A 16448-nucleotide genomic window follows, 5' to 3' on the forward strand; every position below is an offset into this window, starting at 1 on the left:
AGTAGACCTATGTTGGGTCTTCTCAAGAATCGTGTCATATGACACCAAATATCAGGCATAGAATATCCACTTTCACTTTGCCTCAGCTCTCAGTGCAGTGCTGATGACCCTATCTGACAGGACCACTGCAGCTAGAGCAGTGTGACAGGGCAGCATTGAGCTTTGAGGCCACCAGAAACACTGTGACCTTGGGTGGCCTCTGTGAGGGCTGGATGTTATCCCCACCTATGCCTATCTTCAACCTGGGACATGACTATCTGCACCAAGGACTAACAGTGGTGCTCCATTATGTCCAAGGTTAGTGGCGGGTACATGCAAGTTGTTATGGGTCTCCATGACAACCACGGACAGGAGAGCACCCTGGTTTCCTGTGGCAGCAGTATCAACAGAATATGTTTTGAATGATGGCAGTTAGGGCCAGGTGATACCAGGAAGAGGAGTCTGGGATGGACCAGGCATGGCAATGTAATACAGCTTGCAACCACAGCTTTACATATATACCAGAAGTGGCTGAGCCCTGCCCAGGTGCCATTGCCCCCTCACAAACTTCTAACTTATGACCATGCTCTACCCACCCTGCCCAATACCCACCTTGGAGGTAGCCATGGTTACCAGATCCACTCTGGTATGGGCTTTGCGTAGCACGTGGTGGCTGCCCGAGGCATTGGTGATGATTTCCACACCATCCAGGCCCATGTTGACGTGGGGGCTGTGGAAAGAGTCAGGTGGAGTGACTGATGGGCTCCTGTGGCCCCTTAGCTATCTATCTGGAGGGACCTGACCCTCCAATGGTTAAGGACATGACTTCAGGAGGCTGCAAGGCTTGGGTCTTCCCACTGTCTGACCCACGATGGGGAATGGATGACACAGAGAGCCAGCTGACCTGCATGGCGTCCAGAGCTCCTCACAGATCTCACTCCCAATACAGGTGTCCTGGGTGGCCAGTACCACATCTCCAAAGGGCACAGTTTTCTGCAGTGGAAAGAAAAGACCACTTTAGATCCCAGGGCCACCTACTGGGTTACACACTGGTCTGATTTCCTGAAGGCTGCCATGCTGTTCCAGGCTCTCCCTAAGGCTTTTCTTCCTCACTGTGGGTGTGCCCCGCCCCAGCATACACTACTTTTCAGATCCCAGGCTCTCCCATTTTCCCACTCACGACTACGGGCCATGCAGCTTAACTACGGCTGCAACAGGCCCTCTCCTCCACTCTATCTCCTGCCACCAACAATGTCACCACTCTCCAAAGCTGCAAGAAGAGCCACAATCCTAGGTCCACAGTGCAAGAAGAGGGACAAATGTGAGGTGTGTCCACCACCAGCTGATTGTGTTTTCTTAGAACTGTCTGAGTCAGAGTCTACCCCATCTCAGGGCTGACTCCTGCAGTCTGGCTTGTAATGAGCCCTTCAACACTCACCTTCAACACTCTACTCTGTGCTTCCACCTACCCAGCTATGCGCTGACTCTACCCCAGAGCTCCTCCTGTGTCCCACCCTCAGGAAGCCCTGGGGAGGACGCACCTGCTTTGTCAGGTCCTGTAACATCCGAGGGAGGACATATTCCTCAGTTTGTCTGAAAGGAAAGAATCAAAGTACGGCAAAACTGAGATGTGTGGTCCAAGTTCTGCCCTGCTGGGCACAGCCATTGGGGAGGTGAAATGCAGGAAGTGCCTGACTGTGCTTATAGCATGCTGGAGTCATTGGGTGCTCAGAGGGTGGGAAAATACGGTCTTAGATGTGGAAAAACTGAAGCTGGGGTTCCCAGACCCCTGGGCACCCAGTTGTCCATGGGGTGCCACGGAGAGGAGTTGGGAATGAAGTGTCAGAGGTCCCCAGGCCTGCAACAAGGCTAGGTCCGTGGTGGTCCTCAGACCCTTGGCACTGCTCAGAGTCACAAAGGGCAGAGAACAGAAGAGCACTGCAAGCTGAGGACTATCCCTGGGAGTCGGGCTGGGGGATCTGGCTTAGTTCAGCAGTGATTGTCCTTAGTTTGGTGGCAGTTGTGGCTGGGAGTGCAGAGAGGCCTTCTACAGGAGAATTAAACTGCACCTCTGTAGGCGAAGGTCTGCTTCATGCTCCCCATGGCGGTGGTAGAAAAAAGAGACAGTCTTGGTTCCAAACTGTTTCTTGATTGTTAATCATGGAAAATGGATGCCTACTGACTTCTCAGGGTGGATTCAAGGGCAAATACCTTTTGCAGGGAGGAATGTCTAGGAAGGGAAGCTTATTGGCTAAACCCTCAGGGTTGCTGAAGAACTCTGTTCTGGGCCTACATGTGGTCATGTTTCCTGAGGTGGGAATTATGGCGCATGTTTCAGGCCAGGAATCTGACAGGGAGCAGGGATCCCTACCATCTCAAGTGTATACTGAGTCTCCTGGGAAATCAGACCCACTCTACCTTACCAAGCTTCCTGGCATGGTTTACTGTCCCACAGAGATGAGGTCCTGGGAAACAGGAAGCAGGGCACAGGCGCAGGCCCTCAGATGTACACCCACCACAGAGGCCCATGACAGACTCATCCATACAGGAGTATTTCTGCCTCTCAGTGTTTTCTGAGAGACTGGACTTAGATCACCATTCCAAGGGAGAAATCAGGTAAGATTCCCAACCCTGGAAAAGTCCTGTGGTTTCACCGGCAGACAGGACCACACCTACCATAGCAACGAGACAATAGAGTCACAGTCCACCACCTTGGACAGGCAGAGTTTGCCACACACATCTTTGGTGCAGGAAGTCTCAAAGATCTGTGCCAGTGGACTTAATTAGAAAATCATACAAAATAAAAAGCTGACACTTCTAACTTCAGACAGGTTACTCCAAGTGCACTGCTTAGACAACGAACACAGACTTTTCTGTTTGCTTTCTGTGGTGGTTTGAACTCGCTTGGTCCAGGAAGTGACACTATTAGGAGGCGTAGCCCTGTTGGAGGAAGTGGGTCGCTATGGGAGTGGGCAAAGGGAGCTTCCTCCTAGCTGCCTGAGGAGCCAGTCTTCTGGCTGCCTTCCGATCAAGATGAAGACCTCTCAGCTCCTTCTCCAGCACCATGTCTGCCTGGATGCTGCTACGCTTCCTACCACGATGATAATGGACTGAAACTCTGAACCTGTAGGCCGGCCCCAAATGAATGTTGTTGTTGCCTTGATGATAGTGTCTGTTCACAGCGATGAAAACCCTAGGACAGAAGTTGGTACCAGGGACTAGGTAGGGTATTGCTGTGATAGGCCTGACCATGCTTTTGTTTGGCGGAATGTGGATCTTGAGACTTTGAAAGGCAGTGGAATGCTTTAAATGGGGCTTAATGGGTTATCCTAGTAGGAATATGTAAGGCATTGTCGCTGAGGGTGATCTGAACTGTGGTGGCTACCATCTCTAGAGGTTTCAGAGGACTTTTTTGTATTTTTAGTTTCAGAAGAATTTTAGTGTGCAGCCTAGAGACTGTTCTTGTGATATTTTGGTGAGGAATGTGGCTGCTGCTTTTGCCCTGTCAGAAGAGTCTACCTGAGGCTAAGGTCAAATTAATGAGTCTAATTGCACTGACAAAGGGGGTTCTCAAAACCACCCAGTTTAGACTCTGTGCTGTGGTTTACTTGCACGAAGAACATTTTGATGAAGCACAGAAAGCTTAGAAAGAAAAAAAAATGTATGGTTCAAAAAACAAACAGGCACCAGGAAGTAGAATGGAGCTGACTCCTATGTTCAAGGAGACAAACAGAGTAAGGGAATAGTGATGTTGAAGTAAGATCCCACCCAGATAAGTTTATTGTTTATGTTTTTGAGTTGAACCGAGGACTTAGCTATTGTTGTCATTTGGACTTTATTCTGAAGTGACCCACAATCCAGAAATGGAGAGCACAACTGTGATCCAGGTCTTGAGGCTGGAAGACACTGGCTTTTGATCCAGATCTTGAGGAACAGTGGCCATGAAAAGCTTAGGCCCAGGCAGGGTGGTATATGCCTGGCATTACCTCAGCATTCAGGAAACAGAGCACGTAGATCTCTGAATTCAAGGTCAGTTTACAGTGAAAGTTCCATGATAACCAAGCTTAGGCAGTGAAGGAGTTGTAAAACAGAAAGCTGGTGATGATAATGTAATAGAACAAGGGGGCCATGTTCCAGCTCCAGCAAGCAGCAGAATTGTGGCCCTGGCTTTAGAGTCAAGAATAGAAGAGACTACTGGGACAATTGATGCTGCTTAGCTGGAGCTAATAAATTAGTGATGATTAAGAAGAGACCAGCAGGGCTGGAGAGATGATGACTCAGTGGTTAAGAGGACTGACTGTTCTTCTAGAGGTCCTGAGTTCAAATCCCAGCAACCACATGGTGGCTAACAACCATCTATAATGAGATCTAATGCCCTCTTCTGGTGTGCCTAAAGACTGTAACAGTGTACTTATAAACGTATAAATAATAAATAAGTAAAATTAAAAAAAAAACAAGAGACCAGCATCACTGAGATGAAATCTTCTAGGAAGTGTTTTCTAAACACAAAAGAAACTGTGTTCCAGAGATAGCCAAGGTTGTACCTTGTGCTGCAGCTGTCCTTGGTAATGCGTAAGAGTCACCCGGGTGGTACTGGTTTTGAAGGCATGAATGGACGGAACATGGAGATCAGCAGAAGCTTGGCACTGTCGGAGGGCAGGGCGGACCACTCACTGATGAAGGTGCAGCCTCGACTGCAGTTGATGGCCCAGGACTGAAGGAATCATGCAAAGGAGTTGTGGCTTGGCACCTTGAAGAGAGCCTATGAGAGGCTATTGGTGAAGCCTAGTTGCAGCAGAAGACCCCAGTGTACTGGAGATGCCAGTACCATGAGATGACCACCAAGAACAGCAGCAGCAGTGGAGAGGAGTCAACTAGAGCCTAGAGTGCTACAGAGGGCAGAGCTAGAGATGGGACCCAAGCCCTTAGGAAGAACACAGAAGATCATGTGTGGATCCCAGACATTGGAACAAGAAGCTGTAATGTTGAAATTGTCTTGGATACCCTAAGACATTAGAGATGCCAGAGCCGTGGGATACCTGCCGAGGAAAGCTGCCAACAGGGAATCAGCCCAAAAGAAAGAAGTTTGTCGTAGTCAACGAAGATGAAAGGAGTTGGAGATCTGAAGAGCGCTTTGCCATCAGACATGGAGATGCAGAGTTTGGAGTTTGCCTAGCTGGATTCTGGTCCAGTATTTCCTAACTATGACGTTTTAAAAATGGTAATGTATACCCTGTGATGTTGGAGGTATGTGATCTGCTTGTCTGATTTTTATTTTATAAGGGATTACAATTAAGTGATTGGCTGACTCTTAGGAGAAACTTTGAACTTTAACATCGTTGACACTGTTGTAGACTATGGGACTTTTGAAGTTGGACTAAATCTGTTTTGCAATATGCTATGGCTTGGTCCCCATAGACTCATGGGTTTGAACAAGCTGAAGGGGCCAGGGAATGGAATGTGGTGATTTGAATATGCTTAACCCAGGCAGTGGCACTATTAGGAGGTGTGGCCTTGTGATGGTTTGAGTAAGAATGATCTCTGTAGGTTCATATATTTGAATGCTTAAGGTGTGGCACTATTTAAAAGGATTAGGAGATGTGGCATTGTTGGAGAAAGTGTGTCAGGGGGATGGAAGGTGGGGGAAATAGGCTTTGAGATTACCAAGCCCAAACTAGGCCCAGGTGCTCTCTCTTCCTGTGGATCTCTCTGCTTGTGGATCCGGATGTAGAACTATCAACTAGTTCTCCAGCATCATGTCTACCTGTGTGCCACCATGCTCCCAGCCATGATGATGCTGTACTAACTTTCTGAAACCGTAAGCAAGCTCTGGTTAAATGCTTTTTGTAAAAACAAGTTACCATGGTGATAGTGTCTCTTCACAGTAATAAAACACTGGCTAAGATGGTAATTTAAAACACAGAGCAGGGCTTCCTAACTGGGGGCATCTTGCCCCCTAGGAAACATTTGATAAAGTCTCATGTTTCCCAGGCTGGCCTGGAGCTTGCTATATAGCCAAGGGTAACACCAAGCATCAGGTTGAAGAGTGTACACAACCATGCCTACCTAGCTTAGGGGTAATTTTGGTTAATAACTTCTACTCAGAGCTCTGACTACCATATACTGTCCCCCAACCCCAAATGAAGAATGACCTGTTCCCAAAGGTCAAATGGACTATGCTGAGAGTTTTGCTATAAAGAACAATCTGAGACACGGTGTCAATGCACTTAAGAGTGACCAGTGACCACTGACTGGTGGCTGAGGTTTTATGGTTACTTCTGGTTCAGATTTGAACTGACAGCATAGAATTGACCATGTCTGAATGACAGAAATAGCCCTCCCCATCTTGCCAGTCCCCAGTGTTCCATAGTTCACCTCCCAGCTGAGGGTGTGTGTGCTTGGGACCATACTGCAACTGATGAACCTGTCACTCACCGGCTCCTGGCCCAGGGGGTGAACCAGCGCAGTTCCCTGTAGTTGCCTTCGTTGGCCAAGGCCATCTTGGGTCTGATGAGCAGAATCTTCCTACAGCAAGTGAAAAAACTGTTCACAACAAACTCCTGGGACAAGCAGGCCACTGCCACACAATCTGTCCATAGGATATGGTAAGGCTACTGAGCTGGTTCAAGATTAGGGCTCTGAGCAAACCTCACTCTCTCTCTCTCTCTCTCTCTCTCTCTCTCTCTCTCTCTCTCTCTCTCTTTCTCTCTCTCTCTCCTACCTTCCTTCTTTCTTTCTTTCTTTCTTTCTTTCTTTCTTTCTTTCTTTCTTTCTCTAGGCTTAAGTTTTCTGTTTCCATGGTTCCATCCACCCAGCACATGCACTTTGCTGTAGGCTGGTGTGTGGAGGGTGGTTTGGGGTTGTGGCAAGGAAGCTCCCCTCACCTTGTCTATTGTCCAGGTAGCAAGGATAAGAAACCCAAAGAAACCCAACCTTGAGTCTCCTCCTCTAGACTGAGTGAGGGTGGCTGAGCCCCAGAGAAGGAGATTCATAGGAATTGCTGGGCCAGTGTGCTGCGCTAAGAGGCACCCCACAAGGTCTCCCCGACAAGGGCCAGGCACAGGTATGCTAGCTGCCCTCACCTACCTGTTGAGAAAGATGACTCTGCAGTTGTAACGAACATTCCGGTGCATTATAGGCCTGCAGAAAGGAGGAAGGATGCATGTCTGTCTTGTCACACGAGCACAGCAAGCAGAGGCAATGACACTGACTACAGAGTCATGTGATTTTATTGTGTATACACAGGTGCACACCCCTGCATACACATGTGGAGGGCAGAAGTCACCATCAGAGGTCCTCCAGAGGACAACAACAGAGGTCTTCCTATTCAGCTCCATCTTAAGTCTATCAAGATTAACTTTTACTTTTAACTGAGTGTGTTTATGGTCATGTATGCATTCATGTATGTGCACAGATATGTGGGTATGCATGCATATTTGTCTGTGCATTTATGTGCCTGCATCTGTGTGCACATGTATATATGTATGAGGCAAGAGGTGTCAGATGCCCTGGAGCTGAAGTGATCAGGTGGTTGTGATGTGAGTACTGGGAACTGGCCTTGAAGGGTTTATGGAATGTGCTGTAACCACTAAACTATCTCTCAAGCTGTTCCACTTTATTTTTTGAGGCAGGGTCTCTCCCTGAGTCTGGGGCTCACAGACCCAGACCGAGAGATTCCTTTATCTCACCTCTCAGCTCTGGGGTTTCAAAAGCATCCTGATGCACATGGCCTTTTACATGGGTCCTGAAGATCTAACTGCGATCCTCAGACTTGCACAGTAATTCCTTCATTAAAGCTCAGAATGGGTGTACACACACACACACACACACACACACACACACACACATACACACACACACACACAGTTCCTAGATGCTTTGTATTGGTATGAGGCTTCCTCAGATCTCTGGAGAAACTCTCAATTTTAGCTTTCAAATTAAACTCAAAGTGTTCTGAAACAAGTCTCCTTGGATGTCCCAGAGCTCAGGGTGACTGCTTCCAGCACTGTTTGCCTCTGCTGCCTCCTCATCTAGCCAGGGGCTCCCCTGCCCTTCATCTGTCAACAGCCCCTAGGCCTATTCATGGCTCATGCATGGCCACTGTGAGCAACTGATGCACCGAGGCTTCTAGTCCTCTCTCACGCAAAGTGAAGCACATAGGGATGGGATGGGTGTGTTTGGATTGGGCAATAATGTGTAGAGTACTAGATGCATAGATGGAAAGCAGGGGTTTCATCCCAGCACTCTGGAGGTAGAGGCAGGGGGATGAGATGCTTGATATCATACTAGGCTACGTAAGACACCACGGCTAACCTGGGTTATGTAAGACTCTGTCTCAGAGAAACCAAACCAGGCTGGTGGTGAAATGGCTCAGAAGGGCTGTCAAGCCAGCCACCTGAGTTCCATCCTGGAGGACTCACACGGTGGAAGGAGACCTGACTCTAGCAGGTTATTCTCTGATTTCCACATGCATGCCATGGTATGCAAGTATGCACAAAAACACACAAAATAAGGAAATTTAACAAAAATTTAAAAACATTAAAAACAAAAGTCCTGAACCAAAGCAAACAATAACCCCTAGCTAGGGCTAGGGGGCTATTGACAGATGAAGGGCAGGCTGCCCCTGCATGATCTTGTTTGACAGGAAAGCCTCTGGTTAGTGCAGGGTTGGCAGATGCATGCAGCTGTCCCAAGACTCACTGTGTGGAAAGCTGTGTGGCAGGGTGCGCGTATAGCTTGTATTTGTGCACGGTGTGCTCATGGGTGCCCAGAAACTCCTGGGAGAACTCAAAAACTGCTTCCAAGAGCTACTGCCTTGGGGAGGCTCAGTGGCCACAGGGCTGAACAAAACCCACATTCAACATCAGGGCTTTGGTGTCTCACTAGGACTCCACGCCTGGAATGCAGGAGTGTTGGGTGCAGGACACCCTTGCACTCACCTTTCCTCTGAGCTTCCCCTTCTGCACCCTCATGCTGGCACTTACATCCCCACGTCACAGATGATGTCCTGAGTGGCCGGAGCATCCAGAAGAGCAGCCAGAACTTGGAGCGAGTGCAAGAGAGTGTCTGACTCATGATAGTGATCCCAACATCCATAGCCGCTGAAGAGAGAGGGAGCAGCCCAGTGAGGGGCGAGGAGGGCCAAGGAGATGCCACAAGTTGGGTCAGTTGAGAGAGCTATCAAGAACAATTCCAACGAGGGGCAAGTCGCTCTTGGATAGTATGGGAGCAGAGACTGTGTGGGAGTCGGGATTCTATGGAAAGACATTAGACTAGTGAAGCAGGTGAATCCAGGAGGATAAAGGAGATGCCTTGGGACTAATATGAAAATGGGAGAGAGGGGTTGGGGATTTAGCTCAGTGGTAGAGCTCTTGCCTAGCAAGCGCAAGGCCCTGGGTTCGGTCCCCAGCTCCGAAAAAAAAAAAAAAGAAAAAAAAGAAAATGGGAGAGAGATGTGTGTGTCTGCTTCCCTTAAGTCCAAACAACAGAGCAGTGGCTCCCAACCTTTTCAATGTTGTGACCCTTAATATGGTTCCTCAAGATATGGTGACCCCCAGTGACAAAATTATTCTGTTGTTACTTCCTAGTTGCACTTTTGCTATTGCTATGAACCATAATGTAAATACCTGATACAGACCTCCCCTCACCCCAAGGGGTCGTGACCCACATGTTGAGAATCACTGCACTAGAGCACAAGGGGACAAAAAAGGAGAGGACATTCTGGAACCCACAGCTGGACAAAGGGAGCCTCAATGACAGGCGGGAAACTAACAGAGCTTAGCAGACAGTTGGTAGGTAATCCCCAAACCAGAGAGGAGCTGCAGCTGGTAAGAGACACACAAGGTGGTAGCCCAGCAAGACAGCAGAAGGTACTAAGGAATCTGTTTCTATTGCCACAGAAAGGGCACCAGGGAGAGATCATTAAAGATGCTGAGACTGCAGAAGGGAACCTCGTCATGGCCAAGTAGGAAAATGAAAGCATGGGCTTAGCAAGATGGTTCAGTGAGTCAGAGCAATTGCCAACAAGACTGATGGTCCAGATTTGATCCCTCAGAGCCTACCACCAACAGAGACAGAGACAGAGACAGACACAGACACACACACACACACACACACACACACACACACACACACAGATACACACACAGACACTGACAGACACAGACACACACACAGATACACAGAGACACACACACACGCACACAGACACACAGATACACATGTACACAGACACAGACAGACACACACAGACACACAGATACACACACAGACACTGACAGACACAGACACACACACAGACACAGACACACACACAGACACACAGATACACACACACAGACACTGACAGACACAGACACACACACAGATACACACACACAGATACACACACAGACACACACACACACAAGAGACACAGACACACACACAGACACAGACATACACACACATGCACACAGATACACACACGCACACACACACATACACACACAGACACACACAGAGACACACAGACACATATACACAGATACAGAGAGAGAGAGAGAGAGGGAGAGAGAGAGAGAGAATATGAGGATGTATACAGATAAATGCAATACATAAACATTTAAGGGGATTGGAGAGATAAAATACATAAATCTATAGTTTTTTTAATTAAAAAAAAAGACAGTGAAAAGTCGGGAGGTGTCTCCAGATGCAGGCCCACCACGCACAGCCCTGGGGCTGCAACTACAAAGTGGAGGTGTCTGTAGAATGAATGTCTGCCACCCGCTGCTCCTGTTTCAAACCTTTACCACCCCTCGGCATTCGGTTGAGCTCAGTTGCAAAGAGGCAAGCAGGCTTCCTGGGGCTTTGTGTAAGATACCGCTCATGGTAATTTAATATCTTCCCCCAAGTCCACCTCTCAGCACCATCACCGGGGACACAGGAATGTTGGAGGGACATTGAAACCTCAACATCAGGGGAGGGGAGGCAGCCTGGCTTTAAATTCAACCCCACTCCCCTCCTTGGTTACCAGGAAGCCTGGAGTGTTCCAGCCTCCCCCACCTGCCCTGAACCAGGCCCACACTCAAGTTGCTGCCATCCTAAATGCATTCTTTTACTTTCAGTTCTGCCCCATTTCTTCCCATCTGCCACTACCTGCCCTCCCAGGGGGAGGATGCTTAGCCATACCATATTTCTAGTTCCGGTCCAAGCCTGTATCTCGCACCTTTGCTTTTGGCAATTTGAATACCTATGCGGGGAGAGAGGGAGGGAGAAAGAAGTCAGCAGCTAGGATACATTGAAAGGTAGATAGAGCCAAAGCCAGGTTCCAAACCACTCCAACCACACAGCAGAAGGCAGCAGGCACCTGTACCCGCGTGCAGGAAGTCAGGAACAGCGAGGGTGGGGTGACACCCCTTGAGGAGGGGTAAGTCACACCTTGGTGGGTAATCATTAAGCAGACACCCAAATTGGCCACAAGAACTGTAGACTGGATGTGAAGGGTTCCATCCCTAGGATGCTGCCAGCATCCAGCATCCACATTAGGTTGAGAGCAGCTGCCAACCTCAAGGCAAGGCAGCCTGTCTTCACCCCAAAGACATACATGCTGACAACAAAAGCAGGTCGATATATACTTTTAAAAAATAAAAACGCGGGGTTGGGGATTTAGCTCAGTGGTAGAGCGCTTGCCTAGCAAGTGCAAGGCCCTGGGTTCGGTCCCCAGCTCCGAAAAAAAGAAAAAAGAAAAAAATAAATAAATAAAAACACCTGGGCTAGCCAAATGTCTCAGTAGGTAAAGTCACTTGTCGGTAAGCCTGACCATCTGAGTTCACTTAGACCAGTGGTTCTCAGCCTTCCTAATACTGTGACTCTTCAATACAGTTCCTCATGTTGTGGTGACACCCCCCACGCCACCCCAACTGATTTTGCGTTTATAAACCATAATGTAAATATCTGAGATGCAGGATATCTGATATTTGAACCTTGTCAAAGAGTCATTTGACCCTCAAAGGAGTTGTGACTCCCAGGTTGAGAACTACTCACTTAGATCCACATGGTGAAAGAGGGCAACTGACTCCTGCAAGTTGTCCTCTGACCTCCACATGCACACCATGGCGTGTCATATGTCCATGCAATAAATAATACTACATTTGGGTTTTGGGGTTGTTTTGCGTGGTTTTTTGTTTTTCCCGTTTAGCCTTCCTGCAGAGGCAGCTCAGCAGGGACAACAACCTGAGGTGGGGAGTCTGCAGCTCAGCACTGAGTAGCCCCAGTTCTATCTTCCTTGGTAATGATGAGCTGACCGACCTGAATGTCAACAATACAGAGATATCCAACCAACGGCAACACCCTCCTCTGAGCTGAGACCTCACACTTTACCTGCCTTTTGGGTTCATTATGCCTTCTCCTTATGCCCATCTACGAGGAATGTCCTCAGGAACCCTAGAACACGGATCTCTAGTCCTTGCAAATACCTAGATCTCGCTGAAACAGTTCCAAGAATGCGAAGCTCTAAGGGGTTGGGGATTTAGCTCAGTGGTAGAGTGCTTGCCTAGCAAGCGCAAGGCCCTGGGTTCGGTCCCCAGCTCCGAAAAAAAAAGAATGCGAAGCTCTGCCGCAGGGAACCTTAGCGATCCACCAGATTCTAAAGGATGGCTGAGCGCAGGTGTCTGCCCTCCTGGCAGGGCACGCCTATCTCCACTCCTGCCTTGCTTCCTCACATGTCCCCCAAATTGGGAAGTCGCCCTGAACGCTCACCAGGCATTATCCTTTTATTTGTTCCCACGCCCAGTGCTGTGAGTCTCTCCTGGGCAAAGCTGGCCTTGACTGCCATGTCCTACTCATTGTGGACTTTGACTTCTTCCTGTCTCCCGCCACCCCAAGACTCACTCTTTAAAATCCTCTGGAAATTGCCCTCAAAGTCCAGGGCCCATTGATTGAGTGCACAGGTAGCCACGGTCACTTTCCGGCCCATCCTGGTTGCAGGTTCCAGGCTGGGACGGCGTTGGAACGGAGACCTCACAGAGGATACTAGCCCGGCTGACCTGTCCACGCCTGCGTAGCGTAGTTTTCTAAATGCCTGTCTCCTCAAGCTCGCGATAGGCCCGCCCCTCTGTCGTCACAGCCCAGCTTCTGCACACCCTTCAGAACTGCGCCGGCGCAGAGCGTGTCCCACCCGGAAGCACCGTCCTTTCGCCCTCCACGGCCACACCCCTTCTCACTTTCACACTGCGCGCCCTTCCGTGAGGCCCCTCCCACGCCTGAGCAAAGCACCCGTTAAAGCAGGGTCCCAAGGAGCGCCTGCGCAGCCAGGTTGTCTCAGAGTCCCGCTGTTGTCCACACTGGTTTATCCTGGATCATTTCCTTTGCCATCCTAGCGACTTGTTATGTCATGAAAGGCTTGTTTTCTGCCACCAAAGGTGGTGTCAGGTTTGCTTTCTGTCGCTGTGATAAGCATGTGGCCAAAAGCAGCTGGGGAGGAAAGGACTCTCTTCACCTTATAGCTCATAGTCTGTTATGAAGGGGAGTTGAGGCAGAAACTGATGCAGAGATCAAAGAGGACCTCTGCTCATCGGCTTGCTTCAAGGCTTGTTTAGCCTGCTTTTTTACACCACTCAGGACCACCAGCCAGGGGTGGCACCACCCACAGTGGGCCAAGTTCTTCCGCAACAATCGTCAGTTATGAAAATGCTCAACAGACAGGTACAGACCAGTCTGATGGAAGCGATTCCTCAATTAAAGTTTCCACTTCCCAGGTGTGTTCAGTTAGTTTGTGTCAAGTTGACAAAACTCTGGTGTCAACACGAACTCACAGAAGAACACTGTGCGTGTGTCCTGCTTCTTTGGCTTACAGCACTCTGGATTCCTTGTGCACCATCCAAGCCCTTCCTCATTCCTGTCCCTCCTGCATTGGGTAACCCCAAGCAAGGTATACACAACTTCTCTAGGTCTGGTCCCTTCCTCAGCCATTTTTCCTCAGACTGAGGGATTCAGACCTTGCTTCCTCCCTCAGAGGAAAACCCATCCAGATCCTTTAGGCTGTGTCAAGAAAGAAATTCTTAGAATGAGCCTTCATAGATGGGTTACAGCCTCTATGAACCAAAGGAAGGGCCAGTGTGTAAGTGACACAGCTCTGAGGGGAAAGATTTCCCCAGTGTAAGTGTCACAGCTCCGAGGGAGTTTCCTCAGCAGTAGGAAGCCAAGGAATATCACAAAACACACTGCATAGCAAACCTCACACAAGAGATCTATTAGGAAAGACACAAGAGAGTGGCTGCCTCAGCTCAGCCTAAAAGCAGCAGAAAACTGAGTGGGAGACAGACTTTATATAGAGTTTCTTGGGGGAGGAGCTTTCCAGGGTAGAGATTTCCAAGGTGGGGGATTGGTGGGACTTCAAGCTCACGGATTGGCGGTTTTTGAGCTTAAAGGGTTTTCAAAACCCAGAAGTGAACTTGGACTTTTTTCTGTGACTTCTCACATCCACCTTTGACAGCTCAGAAGCAATTCTCAGGGGCCTGGGAAACACTCTTAAGGAATATCTATCTCTGGGGGAGGACAGTCCTCCACTTTGGAAACCACCAGACAACACATGCTACTGGCCTGGACTCAGGCAAACTGAACCTGTCGGGTAAAAGATCTGAGCCCTCTTCAGGGATTGAACACCTATCAAACCCCACCAACCCCTGAGCAAACAAACAAACAAACAAACAAATAAACAAACAAGCACCATCAATCCCTGACACGAAATCCTACCAATCGCTGGGCACAGAATCCTACCAATCCCTGAGCCTGGTTTGAAGTCCCCACACTATAAATCTCTACCCTGGAAAACTCCTCCCCCAAGAAACCCTACATAGGCCTGTCTCCTGCTCAGTTCCCTGCTGCCTTCTGGCCCAGCAGAGGCATTGAATCTTAGTATCTTTCCCAAATAATCTCATGTGAGATTGTGCAGTGTGACTTTGTGGTATTCCTTGACTCTCGACTGCCAGGATACTGTTCCCCCTCAGAATTGGAACACTTCCACTGGGGAAGCGTTCAGAGCTATAATGTCCCCCACTGGGGAAATTCTCCTCCTCCGAGCTGCAACACTTCCTTTGAGGAAGGGTTCCAAGCTGCAACACTTACAGAGCTTTTGCTCTTTTCACTTCTCTAACTCCGGATGCCTCCAGCCCCCTGATTCCTCTGCAGGACCTTCTTGGAGAGGGACTTAAATATGGCTGATTCTGGAGGTCAGGCAGCTTAGTTGTATCTGTTAGCTCTGCCCCAGAAGTCCCCTCTCTCCAGAGGTGTGAGGATAGTGTTGTTGTTTGTGTTTTTCTCAAAACCACCTGGCTCTTGGACTAAGAAGTCAGCTCAGTTGGTCGAGTGTTCTTCCAAGCAGGCAGACATGAATTTGGTCCTTAGAACAAGTTTTTGGGGTTTTTTGTTTTTGTTTTTTGCTTTTTGTTTTTAAAGCTGGCCTGGTGACAACTGTTCATGATCTTAGCAGTGGGGTAGAGACCACAGATGCCTGGGTTCTTCTAGCCTGCAAGCCTAACCTACTTGGCACAAGGTCCATGCTGGTGAGATCACATCACAAAGCAAAGCAAAGCTCCACGGGTTCTGGGGATGACACCCTAGGTTGCATTCCAGCCTACACGCACCGGCACACACACACACACACACACACACACACACACACACACACTCTCACTCCACCTCCTGACTGGCCCATCTGGGCCATCCGTGGGTGACCTTTTGCTATTAGGACCCTGAAAACTCCAACGTCAGCTCGAGCTAACAGCCGTTCTGAACACATGCCTTTATAAAACCGTGCTTTATTAATGCACATACAGACCACAAGCCACTTCACCTACGCCGTTCCCCATGCCACTCATTGTCCTGTGCCCTACTCCATAAATATCTCTAAATCCTACCCTCCAGGGGTGGATTGAAGATTCAGTTGTCCATGTCCACCCCCAGCTACGTTGCAAAACACCTTTCAATGATTGGTACATTGTACAGCAGACAATGAGGACCTAGTTTGGTACTGCTCTCAAAGAAGGCTAAGACATATTACTCAAAAAAAAAAAAAAAGAAAGAAAGAAAGAAAGAAAGAAAGAAAGAAAGAAAGAAAGCAGGCACATGGCCAGTTAGTCTAGCCAATGGGTGAGCTCCAGTTTCAGCGAGCGACCCTATCTCAAAGGACAGGATGGAGAGAAAGAGAGAAAGACACCTGTACAGGCCTCTGGTCTCCACAAATAAGCACGCACAGGCATAAAAGTCATACCCCCCACACACATCCACATCCATCACACACACACACACACACACACACACACACACACATCTACAAACACCTCCCCCTACATGCCTCCCTCCCCACACACAATTCCAAAGGACTACACTGCTCATAGATGGGACCCTAGAACACAGGGTCAGTAAGGAAAAAAACCAACCACTTGTCTATCCTGATAAAAGTAAGTCAGTGGTTTGGGACTGGCAAGATG

At 48.8% G+C, this 16448-nt stretch overlaps 1 protein-coding gene across 2 annotated transcripts in view; it reads right to left on the reverse strand.

Annotated features, from left to right (window-relative positions):
- The window catches only part of Nadsyn1 (NAD synthetase 1), a 28120-nt gene extending 15087 nt beyond the window's left edge, over positions 1-13033 (reverse strand). For both annotated transcript variants that reach the window (XR_015628779.1, NM_181480.2), the window contains 8 exon segments: positions 12850-13033; positions 11149-11209; positions 8964-9080; positions 7066-7119; positions 6415-6504; positions 1521-1572; positions 884-972; positions 592-709 (listed from right to left, as the gene is read on the reverse strand). Coding sequence is in view for 1 of the 2 variants with exons in the window: in NM_181480.2 (NP_852145.2) it covers positions 592-709; positions 884-972; positions 1521-1572; positions 6415-6504; positions 7066-7119; positions 8964-9080; positions 11149-11209; positions 12850-12934 (666 nt within the window). In the remaining variant the exon portion in view is untranslated.
- Between the last annotated feature and the right edge of the window lie 3415 nt (positions 13034-16448).

This window comes from Rattus norvegicus, chromosome 1 (assembly GCF_021556685.1).
Source record: "Rattus norvegicus strain SHRSP/BbbUtx chromosome 1, alternate assembly SHRSP_T2T, whole genome shotgun sequence".
NCBI lineage: Eukaryota > Metazoa > Chordata > Mammalia > Rodentia > Muridae > Rattus > Rattus norvegicus.